This window comes from Cryptotermes secundus, unplaced genomic scaffold (assembly GCF_002891405.2).
Source record: "Cryptotermes secundus unplaced genomic scaffold, Csec_1.0 scaffold26, whole genome shotgun sequence".
NCBI lineage: Eukaryota > Metazoa > Arthropoda > Insecta > Blattodea > Kalotermitidae > Cryptotermes > Cryptotermes secundus.
Window position 1 is genome coordinate 5,477,939 of NW_019743656.1, and position 20,677 is coordinate 5,498,615.

The 20,677-nt window shown below is 40.0% G+C and overlaps 1 protein-coding gene across 2 annotated transcripts in view; it reads left to right on the forward strand.

Moving 5' to 3' along the window:
- LOC111874155 (anaphase-promoting complex subunit 1) overlaps positions 1-20,677 on the forward strand; it is a 59,137-nt gene that overhangs the window by 7,620 nt on the left and 30,840 nt on the right. For both annotated transcript variants that reach the window (XM_023869401.2, XM_023869402.1), the window contains 12 exons: positions 2,328-2,521; positions 4,658-4,903; positions 5,120-5,309; positions 6,023-6,186; positions 7,583-7,793; positions 10,576-10,636; positions 12,985-13,134; positions 13,753-14,063; positions 14,991-15,140; positions 16,394-16,564; positions 17,534-17,714; positions 18,365-18,708. In XM_023869401.2, the coding sequence (XP_023725169.1) occupies positions 2,328-2,521; positions 4,658-4,903; positions 5,120-5,309; positions 6,023-6,186; positions 7,583-7,793; positions 10,576-10,636; positions 12,985-13,134; positions 13,753-14,063; positions 14,991-15,140; positions 16,394-16,564; positions 17,534-17,714; positions 18,365-18,708 (2,373 nt within the window). The remainder of the gene's footprint in view (positions 1-2,327; positions 2,522-4,657; positions 4,904-5,119; positions 5,310-6,022; positions 6,187-7,582; positions 7,794-10,575; positions 10,637-12,984; positions 13,135-13,752; positions 14,064-14,990; positions 15,141-16,393; positions 16,565-17,533; positions 17,715-18,364; positions 18,709-20,677) is intronic.

Consider the following 20,677-nt stretch of genomic DNA (forward strand, 5'->3'; position numbering starts at 1 on the left):
AGCATGAATGGAGCAAAGAGGTATGAATCTAGGATATCGGTGGGAAAGCCAGAAGGAAAGAGACCATTAGGAAGACCAAGATATAGGTTGCTGAACAATATTAAAATGGATCTTAGAGAGAAATAGGATGGGATGGGATGGATTGGATTGATCTAGCTCAGGATAGGGACCAGTGGAGGGCTCTTGTAAACACAGTAATTAACCTTCAGGTTCCAGAAAATGCTGGGAAGTTCTTAAGTAGCTGCACAATTGGTGGCTTCTCAAGAAGGACTCATCTTTATGAGTAAGTGAGTGAGTGAGGTTTGTATTTCTACTTTTTTACTTTGTTTGAATCATTATTTTTATTTTTTCAGAATTTTCTATTTGCAGTTCTCTTTCAAATTAGGATTCCATTTCTTTCTTGAATGTTTCCTTGCAACAGCTATATGAAACACAGACTGTTGAAAGACTGTAGATATCAGCCAAGACAGAAAACAGAAGTTGTGGAAGAATTTGCAATATTTTGGACTTGTATATGGCAGAATTTATATGGGAAGTAACTTTAATGACCAGTGCCAGTTAGACCATTTTGGAAGATACTACTAAATGCGGGCTTGTTGAAATTTTATGTCTTGTTTTGATTCTTTCACGTAGAAAATATTCCTCGTTTCATTTCTTGTAAAGAATATTTTTAAGAACCAGAAAATCAGTGGTGACAAGATAAACTTTACTATACTAAATTTCATTATGTCACTTTTTTTAAACTAATGACATATTTTCTAGTAAAGAAACTGAGGTTGAACACAGCTAATATCAGAACCGAGCATTAGGCACAATGCTAAACCAATTCTGGCCTAACTTTCCCACAGCCAGTTTTTTTAAAATCCTAATAAATGTATATCCTCTCATCTCCTTGGTCTTCCAAGTGGTCATTTTCTAAGAGAATCCCCACCAATCTCCAACATTTCTGTAATGGTCAGTTCCTTCATACTTCATAAAATTCTCTACTCTGAATTTTTAATAATGTTCTAGTGAAATTAATACTCTCCTAATATTTAACATACAGAAATTGGGTATCTATAATGCATAGAATACAAATTTTGTTCATTTGTATGCATACTTCAGTGACTGTTACCCAGCTAAACATAAACTCTGGTTATCTCACCCTGGTGACATCAACCAAAGACAACCTGAACACTGGGCTACTGCTTGACCTATGAAGGGCTATTTCTAGAGGTGTCTTACCATTTTGATCAAGAAGGTTAGTGTAGTGGTAACACTGTAGACTTGTATTCAAGGAGGTGCTTGGTTCGAATCTTGACCAAATTTTTCATGGTTTTCTTCAGTCCACCCAGGCAAATGCCAGATTAGTGCCTCTATTAGCCCTCTGCTGCTTCATTCCAAACCCTTTCCAATTCATTAGTCATCTTACCATTCACTGTTATACAGTCTAGGTACTGACACCATTGTGAAATAAGTCATGCAAATTTATGATTTTCCTTTCAGTTGGTTATAACATACCATTCACTTTGTGATTATGTGAGGTATGTTTTTATGGTTTTGGTATGTAATACATGCTGTCGGTGGCACAGTGTCTAAGTGACTGCTGAAACATAAATATGTGGACTTTCTAAAATGTTTATGAAAAATATGTTTTCGTGAATTTAGAAACTAGCACATGTAAATTGGTATTAATATCTATTTTTTAAGACAAGTTTACTTGCCACAAGTACTCAGACAGTTACTGGATCTGTTGTGCAACCCTTGTTAGAGGCTTTTACAAAGAGCCCTGACTGTAACCCCAGAACCATTCTGATTGATGACTTCCTGGCACCCACTGTCTGTAACCACACAGACCTGAAGATCATTATTCTATGCCTAGCTGAAGCTGGGCATTCACGAATTACATCTTAGAAGGATTCCTCCTCCTGCCAACTTTTCCTGCATAGGCTATTTCATTTGGTAAACTAAAGACTGCCTTTCAGTATTACTGTCTTCAGGGGCATGATACCATGCAGTGTTGTGTCTTCAAGGTAGGTCTACTCTGAAGATCAGACTGCAAAGCATTGCATCCCAGAAGACAGTAAACTTCACAGTTGCTTCTGTGAGAATCTCAGATCTCTCCATGATTGGTTTGGATAAAAGTGATAGATTTGAGCCCAATGTAAGGTGTTGATTTGTTGCAGGAAGCTTAAAACTTGGGTCATTTTCAGTTACAAGTGTGCTGAACATATGTACGAATCAAGTGATATTTAATGTTTTTTGTTATGTTTGTCAGTCACGCTCTTTAAAATGCTTTCACCAATTTTGTTTGTAAGTAATTTGAAAATGGATTAATATGTTGACAGGAGTGTCAGGCCATATGTAGCTGTGTGGAGAGTTCATTGAACCATTCATCTGCTTCAATAGTAGCAATTGGCAGTAGCAGTAGCAGCATGAAGACACATTCTGTATTTGCCGGCACAACCACAGATGGCAACAGGAGCAGCTTTACTTCATCACCCCAAATGTCCCGTTCACACAGTCCCATGGCTGCCATCAGGTAGGTGTTTCATGCAGCATGACTGCTGAATAGACAGACATCTGCCTGTGCGTGAATTGTTAACTGGCATGGATTAATTGATAGAAGTCATAGTCTCATTCAATTGTAAATTATATAGTAGGATGAGGAGCTGGAATAGCTCAGTTATCATAGTGACTAGGCTATGGACTGGACAACTGATGAATTGGAATTTGATTCGCAGCAGAGACAAGAGATTTCTCACTTCTCCACAGTGTCCAGACTAGTTCTGGGGCTTTCCAATCTTATCCCTTGGGTGCAAGGGTTTTTTTTTCCTCAAGGTAAATGGCTAGGGAATGAAAGTGGCCACTCTAAACATGTGTCCATGGCAATGAATTAACACATAATAGTAGAGGAAGTGCCTGAAGCTGTCTCTTGTATGTGGTCCATGCTGCGATTTTATAACGAATACCAGTGAGATGAGTGAGTCAACAGCCAGTCTTGAGTCATGGTGTTAGCAGTTGGTCATGGGCACAGAAGCTGAAGACTCTGTTGTTAGATGCTGCTACCTAGCAATGACTAGTTAAGAGATAAACTTTAAAAAGACTGTGTGTTCTGTAGTGATTTGTAGATTGTGTAAATTTATGAAAGTGTTACAATCATTTGTAGTTACAAGTAGTTAGTGTTCAATAAACTGGGACTAACAGAAGACCGCACTTGTGAACGCTGCCTGGAGAAAGATGAATGAGCCACACACATCCTGTGTGATTGTGAGGCTATAGCTTAGTTAAGATTTTTTCACCTGGGCCAGTTTTTTATGGAGCCAAGTGACTATTATGATGTCCCCCATAAAGAAAGTGCTACATTTCATTTTAAGTGTAGGATTGATAAAGGGTTAACCAAAAAAGGGAAGCATAATAGATCATTGAAGGTTACAGTGCAAGGGCTGGATTATTATGGCCCACCCCTAACACATTCATTCATTCAAATGTTGAATAATTCACATTATCAGTACACACCCTATGTCTAGTGACTAACACGTGATAACATGTGTGTGCGAACGTAACTGGTGTAAAACATCCAGAGTTGAGATTGTTTTGGAGACATACATGTATGTGGTAAAAACATTATTAACCTTTATCATCTAGGAATAGGGTTTTAAATATTCTGGCTCTACAGGATTGAGGTCATGTTTTAAGTTAGGGATACCAGTCTGTCATCAAGGAAAAGTGGTTTTTGAATCTCCTGTTCTACATATCTGGTAGCCATATTTTAACTCTGGGTAACTGTGTTAATAGCCTAGGTCTGGTCATATGGGATTTGTGGTGGACAAAGTGGCACTAGGGCAGGTTTTCTTTGAGTACTTTGGTTTCTCCTACCAATCTTCATTCCACCAATTGCTCCAATCACCATCATCTAACATCTACGTCTGGTGCTAGTACAATAGGCCAATAGTGGCCGCAGAACCAAGCGGACTCAGTCTCACCCTACTAAGAATAATAATTTTAAAAAACCATATTAATATTAAAAAATGCAATGCTTAGTCAGCTGGGCTGTGTGATGCACAAGGGCAAATGAAGTTTAAAATACATCTTAGAGAACTGGTATGTTAAGATGTGTACCATCTTGAATTATCTCAGAGCAGAATGTCCTGCATCCTCTAAGAACAATTTCTTAGTGAGCTGCATGTAAGGAAATCCCAATTTAATGTTCCTCAGGTTAAGGTTTTTCCCTGTTTAAAGTTCAGTTTCAGAGATCCCAAGTCATTTTCAGTGTTAAAATTGTCTCCATTTATGAATATCTACAGTTGAGCGCTAAAAGCCATTTCTCACAAAAGAAACATTAAATGAGGGTTACTAGCTGGTTCAGTGACTGTGATTGACCCATTTTGTCGGACCCAACTGAGTACATACTTGAGGATGGAAGCAGATTCAGCTTCCAAAACATTTTCTGGTTTAGAATATTGAATGATGGACAAAGTCCTGAAAGGGAGTAATTCTGAGTGTTGTTGACCATTGTCAGAACCTTCTGAGTTCTCCCATTGGTTGAGGAGGAATGGAAACATACCCACATTCATGTAGTGGTTGGCCGTACTAAGTGATACCAACCCTTACAAAAATGAGGCAACTTTTTTATTTTATTGCATGAAGTTACAATTGTGATTGTTTTATGTTTCAGCCGATGCCAGTCCTCGAGTGCATCTGCTAGCAACTTGACACGCCTCACTCTCACGCCATCTCCTCGTGGCTGGCAGTCATCGCGCCACAATCACATATCCTCATGGTCTCCAGGTTCTGGGACTCCGCCTCCTGATTCAAGGATGATGACAAGTATGACCGTGGTTGATAACGTGGCGGATGCAAAGCCTGTTTTTCCTGAGTTGTGTCTAGAACACATTTGGACTGAGAACCTTGGTGTCCCTCGGTGAGATTGGTACACTTGTATGTTTAAGGCTCCTTTTTTATGTGTTAGTAGAGTTTCTCAACTAGTGAGCCATGATATGAATTAAATGTGCTGTTTCATATCCAAGTAACCTTGCCAAATTTTGAGAAATCTGAGAAGGTTGAGCTGTAAATTGTGCTTCTATGTGTTCATCTGGCACGGAAATATTCTGTGGATGTAAAATTCTTCCTTTTGTAGGGATGTGTCTTATGGACCCAGCAATAGAGTGTTCCTGAGTTCAGATCTAGTGGGACAAACGTACTTATGTTACCTGGTTCCTTCACTTAGCCAGCTGTTCTGCACAAGACTTGAGAAAGTTAACAGTGAGCAGAAACTTGTCTTTGGAGTAGTAAACAACATCACTGCCAAGGATGCAGCCCCCCTTCCAGTTAGTGGTTGTTTTATTTATGTAGCTGTTGATCTGTTTTGACTAACATCATTACTTTCATTAACATGTACAAGTTTTATTTGAAATATTTTTCAGTATGGTGTACATCTAATGAAATACAAGGAAAAAATAATTTATGTGTCTGTGCAGTTTAATATCTGTACTGTTCATTAGCTTTGTTAGAAGTAGAATGTGTGTGCGTGGAATGTGTTATCTGTGCTGTTGATTCATTTTCAGACAGTAGACCTGTACTGTGATTAATGAACATCAATATCAGTAAGGTATGGAAAATTTCAAAGATTTCATGTGTACAATACAGTGGAGCCCATATTTAATATTCCTTGATTTAGGGTTTTCCATCATTTGATGTTCATTTTCAGTGCTCAGTCCACAGTCAACAGTCTCAGTGATAAATTACCTTAATTTAAGATTATCCTCAGTTTAATGCCCAAATCCACTGCTCTTCAAAGGAACCTTAAATATTTTGTTGTATTCTGAAGCAACTAACATTTTTCCTCCGAATTTCACACTCACCAGTAGTTAACAGTTTACAGAATTGTGAGTTTGGAACATTAATGACTCTTGAAGATGACAGACTGCAGAATAATTTTCAGCACTTTCAGAATGATTTTTTTTTAATAATAGATGTCTTTCTTTCATCTCAAAATTGATTTATCTACTCGCAACTTTTTCTCTGTGTTTACACGTTGCAGCAACTGAACATGATCGTGGCAGTGGATTTGACTGGAGGCATTGTGCTGTACTCGGGGATGAATCTGGTTGGCAAAGTTCATGTAGCTGGGATACCATCTGCTCTCACAACATCTTCATATCTGTCGCTCAACCTTGGCTCACAATTTGCTACACCATTTCCCAGGTATGTGAACATGATGACATTGCAGTTATTTTTGGCATTATCCAGTGTTTAAGGCATATTGAATACATGTGGCTTTTCAGGAGTTATCCCTGTTCTTATCATCTGATAAAAAAGGGTAAAGTTGTCCCGGTGAATACTAATTAAGCACTATGACATGATGATGTATGGGGAAGTGGATGTACAAATCCAAATTTTCTTGATCTCGGCACTAGCTGGAGGTGAGTGGTCAGCTTCACGCCCCGGCCGCTTTACCCCCGGGAAAAGAGGGTCTGGACACTCGCAGCTAAGAAGGGAACACACATCACAAGACATGGTTTACACAGAAAATAAGAAAACGACCCCATAGTGAATGAACCACATGCAAGTTTTAATTAAGACACATAAGATGAATAATCTTAACAAGTTTTAGTGAGTGTAAATTTATTATAGTTGACAAATATGCACTTTTTAAATACTTTTTAAATGGTGTTATGAAGACATATGAGGGCAAGCAGTGCAATAGATTAACGTAATTAGGGCACCTGATGATGGCACTATGTTGCCGAAACATGTTGTGAAGTAACAGGTGAAATTGAGTGCACTACAAGACGGCCACTGTGTACATATCATGGATATTTATGGGTATTTTCAAAGTTAAATCAAAATGTAAATCATGATGTGTAGTGTCATATCTCTAAAAAGATGGTGCTAGTCACACGAATGCTACAGCAACCTTGCCAAATGGCAGGACAGTCAAAATGGTGGTGAAATGGCGTGTTTACATTTTTTGGACCCTAACACTTTAGCTGTAAACAGAAATGCATATGAAGGTCTTTATGTTAAACTTACATTATTGTTCTTTGATTTTAACCAAAGTTGATGGTGCTAACAAATGGTAATAGAAGTCCACAATACAAAATTTAATGAAAATTTATTCAGTAGTTCTCGAGTGTTTACATATGGACAGACACAGTGGACAAAAGGGTAGACAAACATGGTGATGTTGATATGATCACATGTGAACATACCAAATGCTAATATCAGTTGACACAACTTTAAATAACTTGTCAGTCACATTCATGGTGGTACCCCCATTTAATATTTTCTTGACTTAAGGTTTTCTTTCATATAATTTTAATTTCAGTAAATGAGATCTAGAAGTTGGTTTGGAAATGGGGACTAGCTCTATCAATACCACCTGAAGACTGAATCCAGTCTCAACCATTATGTGTTTTAAGTAAAAACATGGGAATTGATAATGTCCAGAAACACAAAAATTGTTTAATTTCACTGATCACAAGTCAGTAATCTCAGTGTTAAAATTAGATTTTACCCCCTTTTAAGATTTTTCCCATTTAGTGTTAAATAAATGTGCTCCCCAGAAGAACCTTTGGCACTTTCACTGTACTCTGTTTAGGAGGAGCAGCCTGTTACCCACGAGTCGATCCACTTCAGCCATGGATCCCCGATTTGATGATGAAGTGTGTCTGTTGTCACCTGTTCATGCTGCCCATGGGGCTGTTAACACTATGCTGTCTGTGGATGAAGCAGAAGGTTTTCCACTGTCCATGCCTCGCCAGGGGCAGCTGTCAGGACTCAGAGATGCAGTTGGCAGCCGGGTCACTCTGGTAAGTTCTTATGTCTCCCAACGGTGACACTGAACAACTTTATGTGAGGCAAGGGTGCAGATGTTAGTCATACAGATATACCTCAACTTATGGGATAGTTGCTTTACCAAGACTGGTCGCATAACTTGCGTCACACTGCTTTCAGGTTGCTTCTATAGCAATAATTAAAAATTCGCTTAGGGGGGGGGTGGAGTCCAGCTGGGTCCACTTGCCATGGCAGCCACTGATTTGCCTATTGTACCTGCCCCGGGTGATTATGATGATGGAGAATTTGGTGGAATGAAGATTGGCAGGGGAAACCGAAGTGCCTGGAGAAAACCTGCCCCAGTGCCACTTTGTCCACCACAAATCCCACTTGACCAGACCTGGGATTGAATCTGGGCTGCTGCGGTGGGTAGCCGGTGACTAACCGCTTGAGCTATGGCGCAGCCTTGCTTCTATAGCTTACTTTTTGACCATGAAGGCGGGAGCAGTATGTTTCTCAGAAACGTTTGTGAACTTCTGCCAGACTAAAAGCGTCTCATGTCAGATGATCCCACTTGTTTTTACAGCCTTATTTCCCTGTGAATATAATGCATAAGTTTGCAGTGAATTAAATTGTGTTGTTTAATCATCATTGGTGTAGTGTTTCAAATTTGAGATTGGAAATTTAAGCCGTTACCTAAATGTTCGAGACTTGCGAAAGTGTTTTACAGTCATTACATTAGTATGACAACACCTGGACAGGCAACTAGGTTAAGAATGTTGATGATCAGCATTTATGCGTAATCACATAAGTAAGAAGCTCGCTAATGGGGCCACTGGAGTATCGTAATATTACCGCATAAGCAGCAGAGAGGACCACGGGCCCCACCCCCCAGCCACAGGGAATAGCCAATGAGAATATAACTTTGGGAATTGGGAACAAAAGGGAGGAGTTAACTACCCTCTGTCGTCAACAGCTGAATTAGCAAATCGAAACTATAAATTACGGAATTTAGGAGACATAGGGATCTGATCTTAAACAGAATATTGAGTTGTCAGCCGGAGGCTCTAGGCAATATGGGCCTTACGAGTGGAGGAGGTGGCCCTACGTCTTTTATCTCAAGTAAGTCACGTTTACGCATATCAGCCATGTTGTTTAATAGTATTGTTGATAAAAGTGTTGTTGAGTGATTTCAATATGCAACTCCAGTGTGCCCGGCGAGCCCTTAGGGGAGGATACTAGAATCATGTAACATGTAATTGCCTAGGATGTTAGTCAGGCAATAAGGGTTTTATAGTGTATGTGTCCAGGTTATGGTTAGCGTGTAGTGATAAATATAGTATGTGTGTTTCAATATGTATAACTAAGGGTAGATTATGTTAAGAGTGAAACTTTACGAAGGATAGTGTAATCGTATCTAATGAATAGTAGGGAAACAGGATCACATGGAACGATTAATATTTGCTTATAGTCAGGAGTCGAAGAGAGAGAGAGACTCCAGTTTTACACCCCCGAAGGGGAGGTTCCTAGCGTAGCTGCAAGTCAATTCACTATGTACTCCCGACTGAAAGTCGGCCTTGTAATAATGTAAATATTGTAAATACGGTAAATATCAATGTAAATAGACCAGGGTAGTTAGAGTAGGATGTACCGGGATTGTGATTTACACCTCTATAATCAACTTTCCCACGACCGATCCCGAGCAATCCTGACCAAAGCGAGGGCTGAACTGACACAGGCAGCAGTAGCAGCCGAAGGCAAAGAAAGAAACGGGGACAGAGAAGTCAGCGGTATCACCTGATAGGAGGCTACCTGCAGACTATATGGGGAGTAGTTAAGAGGGAGCTATGACAATATGTCAGGGGGTAGTTCCCACAATAGAGAGGACAAATGGTGGCAGCTTTAAGTAAGGAAGGAAGCCCCGAACAGGAGAATCCTAGCTGAGGGTAAGCTAGGATTATGGTGTTAACTCCTTACGGCATAAGCTGTGGTAGCAAGGAGGGGTACCTGCACGCCCCCCAGCACCACGGCGTTACAAGTGGCGACAGCGGTGAGACAACCAATCCACCCCCGTCGCAGGGACGTTACAAGATGGCGGCAGTGGAGGATACCTCCACGCCCCCCTGCCGCCACGGCGTTACAATTGGTAGTAATCATAGTGCTGAACTTTGACAGCAGTAGTGTGAATCTACAGGAACAGTTAGCATTACAGTGGTCTGTATAGATCAGACTTTTGTTTAATGAAGAACAGGTGTAGAGAGAAGGCTAAGTTGGTATTTCTGTCATTCTGACTGTATTTCTTTCAGTTTGTGAAGCCAGCTTTGTGGCCTTTTGTTTTCTTCCCAATATTTTGGCATGTGGTAGCATTGTTGGTTGAGGCACTATGCTACAATTCTGTATTTCAGCATCCTCTTGCAGATCTTTAATTAAATGTCTATGTATCCACAGTCCATCAGTAATGCAACGATTGACCTAATCCTTCCAGCCACACTATGGTCCCGGGAATGACTCAGCCCCTAACAGAAATGAGTACCAGGTATCTTCCTGGAGAGTAAAGGGCAGCTGGTGCTTAAGGCTGACAACCTTATTGCCAACTGTGTGCTGATTGTAGAGGGAAAATGTGGGAGCCTCGATGTCCCACAACCCTATGGGCCTTCATGGCCTGATAGCTTTTTTACCTTTTTATATCATTTTGGCTCTTTTTACTAGAAAATGTTAAGTTATAGTATTTCTTTATTAGATTTTAATAATGTATTTTTTCCATTTTTAATAGAAACATTATTTCATTTGTGGCTCATGGATTTGATTATCTTGCAGGAGTACAGTGATGGCTCTCTGTTCCGAATGTCACTCCCACAGCTCTGCTCCAGTCCGCTTGGTAAGTTCTAATATTTTTTTGTGTAATAATGTAAATTCGCCCATCACAGTGGCCACATGGTCTAAGGCATGAACTGTCTTCGCTTGTTTGAACCCTGGAATTGTGGGTTCAAATCCTACTCAAGGCATGGATGTCTATTATATGTGTTTGTGTTATTCTGTGTGGAGGTAGAGACCTTGTGACTGGCTGATCTCCCATTCAAGGAGTCCTGCTGACTGTGTATAAGATCAAGAAACTGAAGAAGTGGCCAAAGCCCAACAAAGGGCTGTAGAACAACAACAACAACAACAACAATAATTTAAATTATTTTCTGTGTGGGTTAATTGATGATGCTATCAGTACCCAGACTGTATAGCACTGAATGGAAGGCTGAAAATGAATGATGAATTGGAAAGGATTTTGAAGGAAACAGTTAGGCCCAAGAAAAATTTTGCTTGGCCATGTTGCTTTTTTTTATATTGCACAAAGAAGTTAATATACTCTTTGAAATATCTATTACCATACATAATGCAGGACCTGCATATTAAGTGACACATTCAACTCACAAATTTGCACTTTTACCATGTGGTTGTTATTGATTGCAGAAAATGAAAATGAATTACACTGTGGAAGCCTTCAGTGGCATAATGTTCAGACCAAGTTCCATGAAACCCACTCAACTGGTTGGAGGGAGACACAGACAGCATGATGTTTTAAACCTGCCACATTTTGTAAAAAAGGAAAATAAGCTGAAAACACTGTGATAGAAAGTACTATTCTCTGGTATGTGGTGCCATATAGTGTGGTGGAATTTCACCAGTGTTTTGGAGTAATGTTGTACTGCCTCCGTCTTTAGGGTCAAGTAAGCAGAATGGTTGTGCTTGTTGCTTGCATACATTTTAGCCCTGAAGGTGGAAGCACGTTAGTGAACTGCTTGATGATGTAGCATCATATTCCAGAAGGTAGTATGTAGGGAAGTCAAAAATTATCCGCACTCTTGTTTTTCCGATCCATATATACAAAAGTAGGGGTTGAACAAGTACTTCATTTTTCTACATAGTCTCCTCCCTTTTCGATGCACTGGGTCCAGCGGTGCAAAAGCTTGAGTATTCCCTCCACGAAGAAGGTTTTCAGTTTGTCGCGCAACCATTTATGCACCTCTTCCCCCACTTTTTTGTCCGTAGAAAATCAAAAACCTTGTAAAACATCTTCAAGTGGTCCAAAGAGATGGTAGTCAGAAAGGGCAAGATCTGGGCTGTAGGCAGGGTGTTCCAGCACCTCAAAACACAAATGTTTAATGGTTTCAACGGTCTGGCCATCCTTGTGTGAGTGTTTATTGACATGCAACAACAACACTTTCTTCGACAATAGGCCTCGGCGTTTGGTGCGAATTGCTGGCTTCAAATTGTTGGCCAGCAAATCACTTTATCTTGCACTGTTATCGTACACCCTTTTTCCAGGTAGTCTTCCAGTATAGGCCTTTTTGAGTCCCAAAAAAACCGTTAGCATCACCATTCCCACGAAAGATTGAGTCTTGAATTTCATCTTCGTTTGCGATCCCGGGAGTTTCCACGCCATACTCTGGCTTTTGGATTCTGGCTCATAGTGATGAACCCACATATGAATTTCAGCCCCTGACACACCTTCCAACCAGAGAAATTGGATCACTTTTCTTTATTAATCATTGGTGCACACTGCTAGCAGAGTGGCCATGTTTACACTGTCACAGCATCAAGGAAAATGATGCGATCAAGGTAAAACTTCGATCACGTGACCACAGTAGTACAAACTCTAACAATGCATGTGTAGGAGGCAGTGTGATAAACCTAAAGATGTGTTATGGAGAAAGTGCGGATAATTTCTGACTTACCCTCATACTTTCAACAGTCATCATGATGTGAACCTCAGATGCAGCAGAAAAATGTTATCCCTGTAACAGGCCGTGGAGGCCCATAGGGTTGTGAGAGGCTGAGGCTTCCACATTTTTCTAGACAGTAGGCCCACAGATGGTGGTGAGGTTTTCAGCCTTACGCACCAGCTGCCTTTTACCCCCTGGAAGATTCCTGGTGCTCATTTCTGTTAGAGGCTGAGTCGATCCCAGTGCCATAGTGTGGCTCAAAGGATGAGGTCAATTGAAAAATCCAGTGATGTCATCAGGAGTCGAACGCCCGACCTTCCAGCTTTTAGCATAGTTCTTCAACCAACTACACTACGGCGTACCCCCCNCCCCCCCCAAGATGCAACATGGTATTGAAAGTTTTATGTGGGATATGTTAGACTGGGATGTTGTGTTGCTGAAGCACAGGGAGCTGGATGGTTGCCATTTATTGTATTAGACGTTGGTCATGAAGTTCAGTGTTATGTTGCAGTGTCAGAATGTCTGAGCACTATGAAGCAAGTGCTGCAGCGAGACCTTGCTATGCATGTTCTGATCAAGTGGTATGGTGTGCGCAATGCACCAGGTACCCAGGACATCTCTCCAGCTCAAGAATGGCAGCTCTTCATTGGAGTGCTGCTTGGTAAGATATCCATTAGAAAATACAGTACACAAAAAAAAAAGAAGCTAATTTTAGGTTTCTTTGGAATCACTGAATTTGCACTATAAACTGAGGCCAACATTAAATGGAATAAATATAACAGTTTATTGAATTGGGACCATTGAAATTGAATGTTAAAATAGGGGAAATTTTAAATCGCAGAACGTTAAATGGGGGCTCTACTCTATTTTTTATGGCTGTTAAATTGATTTAATAGCACATGATTTTGGCATGATTCAGTAGAAATGAAAATTGTATTAATATCTGCAAGAGTGTACCAAGTGTGCTCACAAATACTGACACTGTTCTCATGTTTGGTTTCTCTGTAAAATCTAAATTGTGCGTGTATAAATCACCTAAGGATCTTCCCATTTCCCTTACTGTGCAATCCATCATTCCTTCTATAGTTCTCTCACTGAATACGATCATAACTTGAGTATGAGTATGAGGAGTGAGCCATAAAAACCGGCCCTCGCACTGGAACCTTCGATGATCTATTGTGCTTCCCCTTTGGATTAACCCTTTATTAATCCTACACTTTGAATGAAGTGTAGGACTTTATTATCAGAACTTGATACAGTATTATCTATCGATGCCTAGAACTTCTGGGATATGATGTGGACAAGCTGCCTGTGATCCACCAGCAGGAGTCAGATGTCACTGGAATATCAGGTGTTCTAACTAAGAAGAAGCGAGTGTCGGACAGTGGATCTGAGTCAGACTGGGATTACTTGCTGCTGTCAGCCCATCACCGTGCACTGGGCCATGGGCTTGCCTGCTTACTGGGACTGCAACCTGTTGAGGCAGTTGGCCCATCCTTTAGCCCGCCACCTGTCCCACAGATCAATACCAGTGCAATACTGTTTAACAGTATTACCCTTATTCTGTTCTCTCTGCACCTGCTGTATGAGGTATGCACTGTCATCTGACTGAGCCACTAGCAGGTCTAGTGTTGCATTGTTTTCAATGTAAATACCATTATCACCAAGTTAATCGCTTCACTGGGTATTTATTTTCTCTTCATTTTCCTTAAATAATACAAATGTAGAGTAAAAATATGAAGGGGGGAAAAAAAACAAAAATTCATTTTAGTGGACAGTGAATGAAGTCAAATGATGCCGTGATTTCTGCCAGAGGCAAGAGATTCTTCTGTTTATCATCTCATCTGGACTGTTCTGGATCCCCCCCCCCTCAATTCTCCTGTCTAGTGTGTAGTGGGAGCTCTTTCTCTAGAGGGTAAAGCAGCCAGAGTATGAAGCTGATCACTTCTGTCTAGTGCCAGAGTTCCAGGGTTAAGAATATTTTGAGCTGTACATCCACTCCTCCATGTATCTTCATGATGAGGTGCTTAATTAAGCACAGGGCAACTTTACCTTTGCTTGCCCTGACATCTCTCATCTGTCATCAGCTTTTCTTGCTGTCTATGATTCAATACCATGAAATAATGTTTGGTCTTGTAGTGTCTTATAAGTTCACATTTTTATGTGCGTAGGAACTGATGATGGCTTGAATGTCTGATTTTATTTCTTAATATTTTGGCAAAATTTATAATATTTGCATTCAAATCATTTTCTCCTATGTAAGCTGCATTATATCACAGATGAATAAAATTATTGATCTGTTTCATTATCTTATGATCAATGCAAATCTTGTTTCTAATTAGTTCCATTCTTCTAAAAGTTATGATGTTAATGTTTTCAGTATTTATCTCCATAGAAAATCCCACAGCTGTCTGCTGTGCATTATCTCTAATGTAATTAATTCAACAGAATTGAAAACTAGTCATTGGTAAAATGTTGAATGCTGCATTCTCATAAAGGCTACATTCTAATTTGCAGGAACTCAAGCTGAACATGCTGCTAGCAGAGAGCTTGCCACTCCTAGCCCAGCTCCTGCATCAGCTGGCCTCTGATCTTAAAATGCAGGAGTACATTCTTCACTACTGGAAGGACTTCCCGTTCCACTGTCCCCTGGTGAATTCCTCATTGGTGAGACATGTAGCACCATATTGACGCTTTTCTTTGATGTTTGTCATCCAGTTTCCTGCTCTTGCTTACCAATATGTTGTCTTCTGTATCATATCAGTATGAATACGCTTATAATTAAAGCATGTTTTGAATATTCTGATGGTGTGATTATGTTGTTTCATAACTTTTGATGAATGTTTAAACATTTAAATTGAAACTGAAAACAATTATGGGACTTTCTAATTTAGGTGCAATTTCTGAACAATTACATCTCCAAATTGAGTAGAAATATAAATGTGAAACAAAGTGTATTGTATAGGTAAAGAACATTTTTAGATTTGGGGTTACAGAGGTGAATATGAATGCGAAGAGTACCATCCTTTGGGATGTGGTGCCATGTTTGTCTGGTAAAAGATCAGTAGTTGTGTTGAGGAATATATTGCTTCCAATTTACGGGGTTGAAGAATATTCCATGCAAACAATTAGCAATGAGCAGGCAGTTTACTTGTTTGGCTTAGTTTTCAACCCTGAAGATGAAGACATTACATACCCCTGAAATGTCTGTGAACTTCTACCAGATGAACACGGTATTACATCGTGTAAGATAGTGCTCTTCAGCAAATATTTTTCCCAGTGCATTTTCTAGTTTCACAAATGTCCCATCATGTAACACAATATCCCATATGTCTCACCTTGACTGTAGCAACAGTTGCAACGGTTTATTTATAATTCATCATGTGTTTGAGGAAGGGGGAGCCAATACACTAAACCATAGTTGATGTACTCCATGAGAAATATCTGCTGCAGTCAAACTGGTTACCGTGGAAGCCAGACAGCTTGACCATTCCAAGGCCTATGTTGAAGTAGGCCTATGAAAATGTGGGGTGCAATCTAGCTGATAGATTACACCTTCTCGAAACAAATTAGTATCTTAGTGTGCCTGAGGCACTTCGTTACATTAAACCCTAACACACATTCAGTATGCCTGCTTCCTATGAAATCTACCATTTTTATGAATGTTGTCAGTGCTATACACAGCCAAGAGAACTAACCTTGTGAATGGGAAACTTCCATTATCTGCTAATTCAGTGCACTGTGTTTCATAGTGATAGCTGTACTAATATCAGAGGTATGACTGTTTAAAAGTATGATATAATTCAGAAAGACCATGCACTGTTTGCTTCTGTAATATGCATGCTCATCTTTTCTCATTTTCCAGTAACATTAAATTCTATTTCATATTTTAACACACATATATTTTGTAATTTGGACAGCAAGAGAGCCAGATCTCTGATCTCGACATCAAGAAGTTGTCATTGCGAAGCTTCATACCAATGGATCCCCCAAGTATCTTCCAACATGTTTACCAGTTGATACGGGGGCAAGATACAGAGCCTTTTCCTTATATTAGCAATGTCAATAAGAAGACAAAAGACATAGTGCAGGTAAGCCGTCAAGTAACCGCTGTTATAAGAGCCCATTTTTTTTATTGCTAGTGGGGTGGGACTAAGTACCTTGTACTGCGGCCACTTCTGGCCTATTGTACCAGCCCCAGATGATAGGTGAGGGTGATTGTGGAGCAATAAGAGCCTAGCTTATTCTGTTCCATAATATCTGTAACATGTTTCAGTAGAGAGTGCTGTAAAGGATGATGATGCATAAAACCAGATGACCAGGTTTCCAGGATATGCTCACTCACTTGCCATGGATGACTGATCTTTTCAAAGAAAATTAAATTATCCTTGGATATTTGTTTAATTTTGCAGTTACAAAGAGAGTCATCATGATGTTATTTACTGAATGTCCTGCTTTGTGCTTGGGAGGCCTTGCATTCAAATTTTGGCTCAGAGACCTTTTTCGTGATGTTCCTCAGCCCCACCAGAAATGCTGGATTAGTATATCAGGTTATGCCATGACCACTCTTACATATCCTTTCCAATCCATTATTCACTGATCACCTTACCACTGGATACTGTATATTTTAAGCTGTTGAAAATGTCCTTAACTGTTCACATGTCATGAGCCAATAGACCAGTTCAGGGTGCTTGCATTAAAACTGCCACGGCTGTAGAAACTGCTTCATTGTTAATCATTTAGTACAGCATTTCTTTCAGTAAATGACATACCGCTGTTTAGGTAAAGCACATGCTTTCATATGATCAATACCTATGGTCATTTGAAGGTCATTTGAGGAGTTATTGTAGGTTTTGTGCAATTTCATTTACTTTCAAGCAGTCTTGACATTTCTGGCAGGTAGTTCTGGGTCAGGGATTGGCAGTGAAAGAGTTAAATAATTCATAAATATATGAATATAAACAAACAAACAACTACATATTTTTTTTTGTACTCATATTTGAAGCTCAGATCTTCTCATTTTCTGAATTTTTATTTTGATGAAATTTGTTGTGTTTCAGTTGGTAGTGCTGCTGACGCTTGGCTACCAGTTTCCACATTTGCAGTTAGATAACTTTGTGAAACCGGTTGTTCCTGCTGGAAGCAGGGCAGAGCCCCAAGAAGTGCTGTCATCCAGCGGTACTGGAAATAGTTCGAAGTACCCAATGCCATACCGAGCTGTGCTACTCATGGCGGAAATGGGTATGTCACTTATTCTCCTTTCCTCAATAATACTGCATTATAATGAACATTTTTAGTTCCTGCATGTATGACAGTATATGTCACTTTAATGAACAACATCTTGAAGACAGTGTTAATTTTACAAAGGTTTTCAACCATGAAAATGTTGGTGAAGGTTTTAGTATTTTTTGAAATGAACACATCCACTGCCAATCCTGCCACCTTACATTTTAAGTTCATTGTGTCGCTGTTGACATTGTACAATTAAATGTTTATTTTCTCTTACAAATGTCACCCAGATACAAAGAAATTTTAAGTGTAACTGGATTAAGCTTGAAGGAGTTTATGCATTCAGCAGTTGTCAGTCATTATGAAGTTCTGTTCCATTTTGTTCTGAATGTAGTGAGTCAGATATTCAGTTTTCCTGAAAAAATGACTGGACCAGTAGGTAAAATACCACTGTTGGGGAATGAAAATGTATGTGTTAAAGTGGTTAAACCAGTATTTAGCTGCAGTGACTGTCTAGTTTGCACATAACTGAAATAAAACTCTAGATTGAAGAAAATAATAGTAATATCATTATACTCCAAGAGTAACAGCACTTCCCATTATTTGATATTTTGAATAGTGGATGATTGCTTTGTGTGGTTTGTTTGCTATTATGTTTGCAGGCATGACACGGCGAGAGTTGCAGACTTTGCCGGCAGGCATAGCTCTATTGCTGAATGACGCCATCTACAGCTGTCGTAAAGACCCACCTTCTGATTGGCCAGAGTCAGCATACAGACTGATAGTACGACAAGACCTGGCTGCACATTGCTGCCAGTCTAAGACACCTGGGCCTACCAGTGGTAGCAGCAGCAGCAGCAGTGGTAACACTCTGTATTCCCACCTCCCTCAGTCCGGCTCTCCATCTTCGAACGGTAATGATGCCAGCAGGAAAACAGCTGCGGCAGCTGTCACTCGCGTGACAGAATGTGAGCAGGATGATGGCATGGAGACCATGGACCAGGAAGTAAGCATCACTTTGTATTGTATGATTGGCGCTTCTTTACCTTGAGACTGACTGATCATCAGAAAGGATGACTTGGGAAGTTAAGATGAAATCAACAGAGTAGATTGGCAAGTGGTAATGGTTGAGGTACCTAATTTGAATCTTGGTTGAGAACCAGCATCTTAACTGAAGTTTATCATAATTTCAGTCTCTCCAGCAGAATGCTGGGATAGTACCATAAAATAGCTTCCCAATAGAGTAATTCGATCATAGCTGATTGAATGCTCAACAGCTGATAAAGTATCCCAAAATAATGAAATGACAATTCATGTACAGGAGATGGGAAACAGATGATTGTTAATTCTAGGTAGGTCCTTAGTTTGAAGTTTAGTCAGTGACTAGGCTATGAACTGGACAGTCAGAGAATTGGGCTGTGATTCCTGGTGGGGGCAGATATTTTTCTCTTTGTTATTTTGTTGCACACCAGCGTCCTATCAAGTGGGTACGATAGGCTTTTTCTCTGGGAGCAGAGTGGCTGGGGTGTGATGAAGTTAAGGAATACAGGAGCTGTACCTCCACTAGAAAGCCAAGGTTTATAAGGGGATGTAATGCCCATTCTTAACCTTCTTGATGCAGATAAACATATACAGCCATTAATGATTATTCAATATATATGAGAAACTAGTGCACATAGTTTCCTTAATAGTCCTGCTCCAGTAAACAAGATCAGTGATTTATAGATGCTGGAGTCCAAACTGCCATAGCATTGTTTGGTTGCTTGAAACTACACTTTGACAAGGTCTCCCCCCTGGCATTATTTTTGTTTTATATGGGTCAGTGGATGAAAAGTATCCAGTCACTTCTGTCTTCAGGTATTTTTATTTTTTTCACTTTCCAGCTAATTTCTTCTTGAAGTTAATATGGGTTTAGCCAGGATCATGTAGATGAGAGTGAGAACACTGCTGCTTATTATGTGACATTGAATGCTGGTTTAAAATAGGCACGTGTGTGCAAACATCAGGCAACTTACACTGCTCATACCATCTGTTATGAGGTATTATATTTGCCCAAATGTAACATACATTCAGTTTTATCTCTAAATATTCAATAAAAAATGACTTCATTACATTTTTATGAGGTGTATCGGAAAGTTCCTGGACTAGGTCAGGAGAGAAATGCTGGCTTAACTTACATAATTTTGGCTGACATCTCCAAAAAATAGTCTCCTTGGGAACATATACAGTGATCTCATTGTTTTTTTCCAAGGTTCAAAAGCACTGTGGAAGTCATTTTCCTTAATGCTGTTGTGTACTGCTTGCGATGCCCTTTGGATTTCAGACACTGTTTCAAAACATCGTCCTTTCAGTTTTGATTTTCAGTTTGGGAAACAAAGCAAAATCAAAGGTGAGTAGGGAATGATAACCGTGTTGTTGTTAGTCACAAACTCTGTGGTTTTCAGGGATGTGTAGGCGGGCACGCTGTCATGATGAAGGAGTAGTACGGTGCATGTTCAGATTTTCTGTTAAAATCTGGCAAACTCCATAACTGATCCCAATGGTGTCTGTGAGCTCATGGATTGTTCAGCTACAGTCTTTGTGGACAAGTTCTCAAATTTTTTCAACATTTTCTGTTGTTTTGCTGTGCTTGGTTTCCCTGAACATTCGTCATCTTGAACTGACAGTCCCCTGGCCTTGAAACGTGAATGCCATTCGAAAACCGCTGCCTGGCTTAAAGAATGTTCTCCAAAAGCCTCATGAAGCATTTCGAGGGTTTCGGTAGTGGATTTACTGAGCTTCACGCAGAGCTTGTTGCCATCCATCACAGACAAAACGAAACGCAAAGTCAAAAAAACACTCATCTAAAAACAGTGCGTGTTCACACAGTGCTGTGTCACAGCAGACTGATGGAATAGGCTTTCAGAAGTGTGACCGTGGCCTCCCCTCTCGCCTTCTTTCACTGAGGCAGTTGCAATGATAACAATTTGAGAACT